Source organism: Symphodus melops (assembly GCF_947650265.1).
Source record: "Symphodus melops genome assembly, chromosome: 4".
In the NCBI taxonomy this organism is placed as follows: Eukaryota; Metazoa; Chordata; class Actinopteri; order Labriformes; family Labridae; genus Symphodus; species Symphodus melops.
In genome coordinates this window covers 3733096-3743038 of record NC_136694.1, presented here as the reverse complement: position 1 = coordinate 3743038, position 9943 = coordinate 3733096, and the positions used below count along the sequence as shown (strand labels likewise).

General features: G+C 46.3%; 1 protein-coding gene across 1 annotated transcript; it reads right to left on the bottom strand.

Moving 5' to 3' along the window:
• Window positions 1-659: 659 nt before the first annotated feature.
• On the bottom strand, window positions 660-8876 carry LOC306822304 (zinc finger protein ZXDC). Its single transcript, XM_079341223.1, has 10 exons — window positions 6845-8876; window positions 5564-5716; window positions 4612-4690; window positions 4389-4519; window positions 4112-4282; window positions 2799-3565; window positions 2428-2512; window positions 1826-1977; window positions 1610-1711; window positions 660-1400 (listed from the first exon to the last, which is right to left on the bottom strand). The coding sequence occupies exons 1-10, from the start codon at window positions 8757-8759 to the stop codon at window positions 1314-1316; spliced, it is 3642 nt and encodes a 1213-aa protein (XP_079197349.1). The 5' UTR covers window positions 8760-8876; the 3' UTR covers window positions 660-1313.
• Window positions 8877-9943: the final 1067 nt, after the last annotated feature.

Below are 9943 nucleotides of genomic sequence, written 5' to 3'. Positions count from 1 at the left end.
CCCTTCATCACGCTGCATCGAGAGGATTAACGCCTGTTGTTTGTCTAAATAAGCTAAATACCCTCAAATATTCAGACATTTCTCACCAGCGCCACCAGTGAAAGAGCTTTGTGGAACCTGCAGTTAAACCAATGAGACTGTTTTTGAAAGTGTAGAATAATTAAGTGAAAACACAAAAAAAAAAAACATTTCAAAATGATCTTATCAAAGCACTCTGTAATAAAGCTTGTTTTGACTTTATATGTACTGTGTTCGAACCTGCTCAGTACTTAAAGCTTAAAGCTCAGTGTGTAGGGACGTGTGTCAGGAAGCGATCGAGAGATTGTTAAAAGACATTTTTTAACATATTTTTCATCTTGGTCCTTTAAAGGAAAACTACAAAGGCCCAATGACTAAACCCTGAGCAACCCCATATAAAGATTTAACTCAATCCTGGAAGTTAATTGTTTTCAAATATCATAGACGATCCAGTCAAAGTAGGATTAACGTTACGGTTCTCTGTACAGGCTCCTGGTCAGGTTGCAAACCAAACTGTTGTCCACACACCACACGACCCTACATGGCTCTGAAGAATCTGCATACACTGAAATGAAGTCATGATTAAAATATTTGTCCTGTGTAAAAATCAAAGTGAAATGAAAGCTTCTCCACACACACTGTTGTGATTGTGCTTTGATTCTTTAATTCATCTGCTTGGCTCTGCCAGTCTGTAAACCCACAGCTAAACAATAAATAACAGATAGATAACATTATTACAGGAAGGTGGTAACTCATTATATACCATTTATAAACTCATAGACAGACATGTTTTTAATGTGGACTCACGGCTGCCATACAAAAATAAATCTAACAGAAACAAAAGCGGGTAACTTTCCGATGGAGGAATGCACAGCGTGACGTGTCTGTAAGGCAACTGGAGCATAGACAGCACACTGCGTGTACATGTGGCACCATGAAATAGACACAACACTGTCAAAGCCCGCAGAGCAACAACAGCCTCTGGGACCTTCAACATGAGAATGCTCTCAGGTTCGATTTGGTACAAACTGGACAGTTTGAACTGGACTTTAGAAAGAAACATAATAATCATCTGGACAAATAATATCTCCTCTTCTCAAGGTGCAATATCTGTGGACTTATATCCACCCCCCGATCCCCCCCCACCACTTAATTTATCAAGTCTAAAAAAGGCTTTCAAAGTCCTGGGAAAGATTGGACATCCATTGAATGGAGTCCAATAGGTCTACATCGTCGATGTAAACTGAGGGAAGTCTGAGGTCCGTCGTGGCAGTAGACCTGCAGCTCTGTGCTGCTCACTCCAGGTCCTGAAGGTTGATTGTGCTTCCTGTGAACTGAGAATTGTCGGAGCCGTTGTCGTCCTCTGTCATCACGGACGGTTCCTGTTTGGAAAAAAAAAAAGAGGCAGGTTTTAAGTCTATCAAATAACTATATACATGTGTGATATCATTTTTAACATCAAATGGAAAGCACCTAAATCTCTTTTACTTGCAACAGATGAAATGAAAGGTCTTAGGTTGATTTGCCTTTAGTAAACCCTCCTTTACTTTGGCTGAATGTTCACAAAAAGACTTCAAAAATCTTTTCTCACTTGTAAAATGTTAACAGGCAGGTCGGCGGTGAGCTGCGAGTGGGAGCTGGAGGGCTGAGAGCTCAGCTGGAAGGCCAGGTCACCATCAGTGGCTGGGTCATCCTGCGTGGACACACAGTGATCACGTTTACACTACCTTACAGAAACCCAGGTGTTTTATTATGTCCAGCTTTATCAGATCTTCACCAAGTCTAGAGGTTTGTTTTGGGATCTCACCTGCAGCAGCTGGATCTGAACATACTGGGCTCCCGTCACAGGGTCACGAAGAGTCAGCCCCCCATTGGCTGCTGCAGCTCCTTCAGCACAACGAGCACCCAAAGTGCCCGCCTTCACCCCTTTAGTTTTCCTTTGACTGGACCCAGGGCTCCCTGGAATCACAGAGAACACAGTTTGATTGCTGCTGTCTGAAGAACATGCAGAGACATAAACAGCTAAAACGGCTAACAGCCTGTGGGTGACTTCCATCTAACAGCTTAGAAGACCCATTCTTTGAAAAGGTTTTTGAAGTGCATCAATGATTCCCATGAAAATCAAATCCCTGCCCAACAGCACAACAGAAGGAGAATACGAAATTCATTCTAAATAAAGAAACGCTCATGGAAACAAGCCGAGCTAATGTTGGTGGCAGCAGCACATTCAGACCCTTCGGACGTCCTGAATCATTATGACAGTATATAAGAAACTGGACTGTTAAAACCAAATGATAAAACATTATTAATGGATACTGAATATTGGTTTTCAAACTCAGTCTTTGCAGGTAAATAAAGCAGAATCTGATTCTAATGAGGAGCATTAACATGGGTGAGCGTGTGTCCTACCTGATGAGGTTGAAGGACCTCTTTGCTTCTTCTTCTTGGCCAGCTGGATGGCTCTGTAGTCAGTCCTGGCAGAGCCTCCACTGTCCTGAGAGACAGAGACACACAGACCATCAGATCTATAGACGCACATTCGCCACGCTGCTAGTACGTGTACATTTCCATACAACTAAAAGCAAACGTGCTGTCCTCAGACAGGTCTCCTTCGACTGGACTCGACAGACTGGACTGAATTCTGCTTCCTATTTCATCAGAAACATCAGCTCAACCTTTGATTTAGATACTGCTCTCCACAGTCACAGGTAGATAACATGTAATAGAATCCACTGATGAATATTTAGTGTCATGGCTGCTGCCTGACAATATGAACTCACCAGGAAGCTGCTTGGTGACACAGCGGTGACTTCCTGCTCTTTCTGCGTGCTGAAGCTGCTGCTCCTGGGGAAAACAAACTGAGTGAGGACTTTTCCTCCCTCCTGAGGGCCCAGCACCTCCACACAGCCCAACAGAGGCCCCGCTCCCCCCTGGCCTCCCACCTCCACCACCTTTGAGGGGGACGCCAGCAGCTCGGCGACGGGGGTCACGGCCAAGGAGGTTGTGGGCTCCACGCTCAGGGCGCTGGAGGAGCTGAGCGGATGCTGCAGAGGGGGGTCCACCGAGACACCAGCACCCTGCATGGCGAGAGCTGTGAGGGTGCTCAGGGCCTCTGGGGTGACAGTCTGCACATCGTCCAGATTAAGGGTGCCCTGTGGGGGCAGGACGTCGCCCACTGTTCCTTCTAGGCCGTGGTGGGGGCCCATGTCAGCGCTGGCGGCCAGGATCAGAGGGTCCACAGCTTTGGCCAGCATGGCGCTTGTGAGTGTGGGGACCACTGAGGTGGGGTCGATTGTGAGGATGCCTGAGCTGACCAGAGAGAGGTCCATGGTGAAGGTGCCGTTGGAGCTGCTCCCACTCACAGGAATGCCCACTCCGATGCCAGCAGTCGGTGCAGCGCCTCCAGGCACAGCAGAGAACAGAGAGCTGAGGTCGAGGTTGGGCAGCTGGTCGGCCCCTGGAGGCCCCCCAACTGCTGTCGGGGTGGGGCTTATGAGCTCGCTGCTTGGGGTCAGCGTGGGTGTGGTCTCCATCTGGCTCAGAACATCTGCGTCGGAGAGAGGGAAAGCGTGCATGTAATAACCAAAGGGTCTGAGGCCGATCAAACAGGAAGGACTTGGAGTCGGCACTCTGTCCAATCACCATTAAGGGTGAAGTTTGGAATTTCATGTGATCATTAAATAAGATGAGTGACTGGATGCTCCCTCAGCGAGCGAGGTAAAGGGTTAACGTCTCCATCACTGTCCTTCCTCCTGTCTTCAATGTGCTAGGTATTGCCTACTGGCCTAACGTTGGGATGAAAAATCCCAAGAACCATGCTTACCAGCAAAACTCTGACAGGCTACCTTTGAGCAAAGCACCACTAAAGCTCAACTAACAATGCTGTATTACATCCAGCCACCTTATAAAGTGTCAACTATAACAGAGACTATTGCTGTAAAACCAAACAAACATCAGATCCTGGAGAGATGAGAAGAACATTTGTTTCTTCATGAATTCAAGATAAACTTTGTGAAGACAGAGAGAAACAAGCGGGCCGTCCATGAACTACACCAGTTACAATATATCTAGACTTGAAGAAGCTAACACTGACCAGGACTGAGGTGGTGGTGTTTGAGCATGTGGCTCTTAAGGCTGCTGCGGGACGAGAAGTGCTTGGAGCAGTTGGCCACGGGACAGCGGGTCCTCAGGGTGCTGGCGTCCTGTTTATGCTTCTTGGAGTGGATGTACAGACTGCTGCGTGCTGAAAACCTGGCGGTGCAGCCTGAGTAAAAAAATAAAATAAACAAAAAAAATGTGACCACTGATAGCAGCTCAGAAAACATCTGAAGTTTAGCATGTTTTCAAGACATTCTGCTTTCTGTACAAACCTTCTGCGTGACACTGGAAGGGCTTGGTGCCCAGGTGGGTGATGCTGTGACCCTTGAGGTGCTCCGCCCGGGTGAAGGACTTTCCACACCCCTCTTCTGTGCAGACAAAGCGCCGGTCGTCGTCGTGTTTCCTGATAGAAAAGACAGTTACAAACAGTTCTCTCTCAAACTTTATGTTTTCATGGCACAATGACAGCATTGATAGATAGATTAATGTATTTACCGTTTATGTCGGAGCAACTTGGACATGCTGGTGAAGGACCAGCCGCAGCCCTCCGAGTCACAAACAAACGGCCTCTCACCTGGAAAAAGAAAAAGTTTATAACCTTCAACACCGACAGTGACTTTTAATCAGCAAACTCAGAGCTGAAACTGCACACTTTGTTATTCCTTGTTTTTTTAAAGCAGCTTTTTTAAAGAACACATCGGACATGATGCTGCTCGTGAAGCGTTCAGTCGAGCTGCTGGAGGTCATCAGAGGTCATACATCATTCAAAAGGATCCAGGGTCACCACAATTAGAGATGATGATGTTGGTAAGTGACGCTCAGTCATGAGCCGTTCACCAGCTGCTCCCTGTGATAAAGCTGCACATGCACCAGCTTCCAGTATCAAAGTATGACCTGCAGCGCCGACTGAACTCATGATGTCGATGTGACGAAGCACAATAAGATCCTTTTATTGCTCCCAAACAAAGTTCATGGTGAAGTAAAGGCCGACTGAAAGTCAGAGGAACTCTGATGGAGTGGAAAATCTTTGATTGATCAGGAGTTACATTTTTGAACTGCATCGGGACTTTCAGCTCAGACGGCCTCCTCATCACAATGAATCTGACAGTGAGAGATAACACCAATCACAGAACAATGCTCGGGGTTAGGCTTCTGGTGCAACCTTTACTGCACAGACAAACTGGCTCAAGAGTGGCTTCAGTTAGGAAGGTTCAACTACCGGTATTTATTTCATTTTCTAGTTTATTAAAATAAGGTTTTTAAATCTGCAGCATGCCCCCCAGAGGTCAAATGAAATGAGGGAACAAGGGGCCACACATGGCAGCATCATGTGACTGAGGAATGACTTCTCTTAGGGACAAAAAGTGCCTCAAACATCTATGCAGCCTGGATATTAAAGCGAGGTTTCATCAGAGCGAGCGCCGCAGCCTGTCCGACGTCAGCTCACCCGTGTGACTTCTCATGTGGATTTTGAGTCGACAGGCCTTGTCGTAGGTCTTGTCGCAGCCGGGGAAGGTGCAGGTGAAGTGGCCCGTCTCTCTGAAGTGAGTGCGGTTGTGGGAGAACAGGGCACTGAAGGTGATGAAGGTTTTCTCACAGCCTGCACAGAACAGAGGGGAAGGTTACTGAGAAGAACGGGGAGAAAAGTGAAGCTCAGACCGTGAACACGTTCATATCGCGACAAAAGACTGACGATGCACTGCCATATACGCTTCAGTGTTTACACTTCCTGTTTCCTTCCTCCTTTAAAATAAAGCTGCAATAACACACACACTTTAACTTAGCTCATGGTTTCACTGACTGTTCCACTGTAGCAGAGTCAGATGGTTTTATCTGAGGTTAAAAAAGCATCAATGTGACTCTGCAAAGGTTACTAAGAAGGCTGCATCATAAACTACAGTCTGTAACTACAGGACAGCAGGAGTTATCAACGGGTGGGTCAGTAAAGCTGTCATCAGTGGGTTGTAATTTAAGTGTCTGGAAAACAGATGGTGTCAAAAAGTGCCTTTTAAACAAAACTCATTTTGTTTTGTCACCTTTTTAAAACATCTGAGGTCCAAACTGCACCGTCTGTTCTTAAGAATAAACCTGATTGGTTGAAAGACATCAGAGACCAGGGTCCTGAGGTTTAACCAGTTGAGAACTACAGCTTAAAAGAAAAACCTCATCATGCTATTAGACATTTTCTACCAGCTCTAACATGTGGCCTTCAAGCTCAGCTGTGGTACTCTACTTTATCTGACTGCACACAGTGCTGAGATTCGAGAGGGGGGGGGGGGCAGGTCCATGGAGTATACAGTTAAACTCCACTGCAGTTTCCACATTGACTTTATGTTTAAACACTTGGTTCAGAGGTGACGGCTGTGTCTTTCTGTTCACAAAGACAATGAGGCTTCAGTGTTTGTTCTTCGGTCCTTATCTGTGCTCACATTTGACTTCCCCCATTTTGTTCTAAGGAGCTGTGACTGGTCCGCTACATGGGCGTGTCAGTGGTGAAACTTGTGTGGCACAGTTACAGGAAATGACTGAAGTGTAATGTCTGTTATATTGACTGTCTCTGCTCAAACTATACCAGTATTAACAGTCTCACTGTGCTTCTTGCAACCAGCTACCTTTTGGGATATGTTGCTTCATGTTTAATGTAAACAGAGTCTCAAGGCGCGTGTATACAGTAAGTTTAGTTTAGTACAGGCTACATTGAAAACAAACATGGTTCAGCCTGTGTTACCTGGGAATTCACACTTGTGGGGCCTCTGCGGCTCGAAGTGGACCCTCTGGTGATTGGTGAGTCGTGAAGCACTGCGAAACCTCTCACTGCAGATCTCGCACACAAACGCATTGTCTTGCTCGTGCACTTTGACGTGAGCCTTGAGGTTGTAGACCGTGGTAAACCGCCTCCCGCAGCCCTCAAACTGGCAGGAGTGCGGCCGCTGCTTGTCGTGGGACTGAAGATGCCGCTTCAGTTTATAGGAGGTGCCAAACGCCCAGCCGCAGCCCTCCACGGTGCACTGGTAGGGCCGTGGATCCTCAGCGTGGTTCAGAAGGTGAACCTTCAGTTTTTGACGCGTGTCGAATGTGGAGTTGCAACCTGGTTCTGGGCAGCCAAAAGAGGACGCAGACTCTTTCTTGGATCTGATAAGCTGCACAGACTGGAAGTCCCCATTCTCACAGTCTGGTTCTTTGGGGTGCGGGGTGACCAGATCAGCCTCTGTGACAGCACACAGCTCCCCTGCCTCCTGCTTAATAATAGGACAGGAGTCGAGAGAGGTGCCGAGCTCTGACAAGGTGCATTCATCCACCAGAGCCAGCTCAGAGTCACTCACAGACAGACCAGGTCTGGGCTCGTCCTGCTGGCTGGAGCTGGATACTGCCAGGGTGCTGATCTTCCCGATCGACTTAGTGCCACTGTCATAGTTCAGAAGAACAATATCCTCATGCTCCTTCATACCCAGGTGCTCCTTTAGACTTACCATGTCATCCTCTTTGTGTACATGTCCCTCTGGAGGGGCAGCCAGAGTCAGGATCCCATTTTCGATCGTCACTATGATGCTTTGGTTGTTTATCGTGATAGTTCCGGTGAAGGTCTCACTTGCAGGCGGACTAGAGGAGGCCGGGCCCGGGGTTTCGGAGTCCTGCATTCCGGTTGAATGTGAAATAAAGTCCGAAGTGTCCATTGTTTCAACGATTACAGGGTCCGCTGAAATCAAGGCACTGCCGGAGTGCGACGAAGCCTCCCTTACCAGTTTGCTCTCGTTGTTTTCAGTACAAATCTGACCACAAATCTTATCGCCATATTTGTTTGTCAAAACAACATCTTCGACGATATGCTGATAAACAGCCTGTTTGGAGGAATTATCGTTTAGGAAATTGAAAACATGTTCAGCCTTCTTTAAGACCTGTGCATCGAGACAGTTTATGTTTATGTCGTTATTAGATTCAAAGAGAATAACGTCGCTGCTGTTTCCTCTCTCCATGGAGCCACCGAGGCTTGTTTTGGAGCATTCCTGCGTCGTGTTACCTCTCATTTTATCGCCGATAAATACATCCGCTCGCTGCGTACTCGCCCCGACGTCGCCATCCTCATGAACGACATTAAAAACAGCATGTTGGTGGGGTTTCTTCTCCGTGCTGGAGCTCACCAGACTGCTAGCCTCCTGAAAGGCGACGTCCGTCTCACGCTGGTGCTGCTGCCGTAAAGCTGCAAACGGTAACGTCAACTGCCGCTGCGGAGACGGTTCCTCTTCCCCCTGCAGCGCCATTTGCATTACGCCACCGCCGCTTTCCACCTCGTATATCCAGGCGGTCCTCACACACATTTCATTCTCAATGGTTACGTTATGAAGTCCAACTCTTTGCCTGTTAACGTTACGACATACATGGCTCGCAAGGGCTGGTCGCGGTTTGACAGACGAACAAACCGCATCGCTGCCATTTTCCGCCAGCAGGTTGAACGCTGATGTCCTCTGCCCGCTGCTGTTGTTGTTGTTGTCACTGTGTGGCCTAGGCGAGTCCAACCTGCCACCCGCTTCAGTCTCGGTGGAAATAAAGGGTTGTAACGACAGGAGTGGAGATGGAGTGGTTCTGTGTAGGGCGCCATGATGAGAGTGAATGTTAGGGGCATCAGAAAGCCCCTGAATTTCCATCTTGGTATCCCTGTAGCAGCGACATGGAAAAAAGGCCCGCCCTAGTAGACGGAGCCGATCCAGAGATCTACATCACACTTTACAGCAGACCAGCCGCTGCCTTCAGGGCCAGCATGGAAAATCCACAACTCAATCTTCTCTTAAATCAACATTTTTTATTTGTAGTGAAAAATCCCAACATAAATTGTCTCGTTTTGCTTCAATTAAAGAGTAGGTCCAGGATGTGTTGTGGGTCGTCTTTATCACTGAAACACACGAAACATCACCGTTTATTTTTTCCATTTTGGGTCGTCCGCTAAAACACAAAATGTTTGCACTTTCAAGGGTTAAGGCTGATACATAAATACCGACATAAAACAATCCTATTTTCTCCATTGTGCACGTCACTACATGACTGTTAGGATAGTTGTAGAGGTAGAGTTTTCCAGACTGTAGTGTAGAATATATTTTGTACATCTTAAAAACGTAAACTACAAGAGTCCCTGAAGGCGGCAATGATAAACTACAGCTCAGTGAAAGTCTGGAGTGGATTCAGTGGCAGTGGAGGCAGCATTTTTTTTTTATCAATGAGTTGCATACAATTAGTGATATTTTCCTGCTATTATGTGTTCAACCAATAATGATCTGACTTCCGACTAAAAATGCAAAGCCGAATGTGCTTTGGATAACGTTGATTATGACTGTGTAATCCCAGGCAGTGTTTCTGCTTTGTCTTTCCACTGAGTGGCACTGTGGTACCTAAAAACAGTCATTTATCACAACCTATATATATATAAGGCACCAATGTGGGGTTAGGAAAAGTCATTTGAAAATTACACTTTGCTTTTTCAATTTTATTTTTAATTTTTCAGACGCACTGTAGCCTATGTAAACGCCTATGTTTAGTTATAGAATTACCACCAGGAACAAATTGAACCCAATGTGATGTGATTAAAAACATCTACAATGGGCTTACAAATGTTTTTAACTGGGAATTGTTGATTCAAAATAGGTCTATATCTTTCTTTTTTATTTAAGCAAAACCTCATTTAAGTTCTCGGTATACTCTGAAGAGTCTCTGGTTAAGTAGACAAAACTCATACGCCTTATAAAAACCGAATAGTCAAACTCTATTCCAGGGATATTAAAAAAGGCATATTTGTAATAATCACTTAACATTTAACAAAAGGGACAAATGTAAAAAT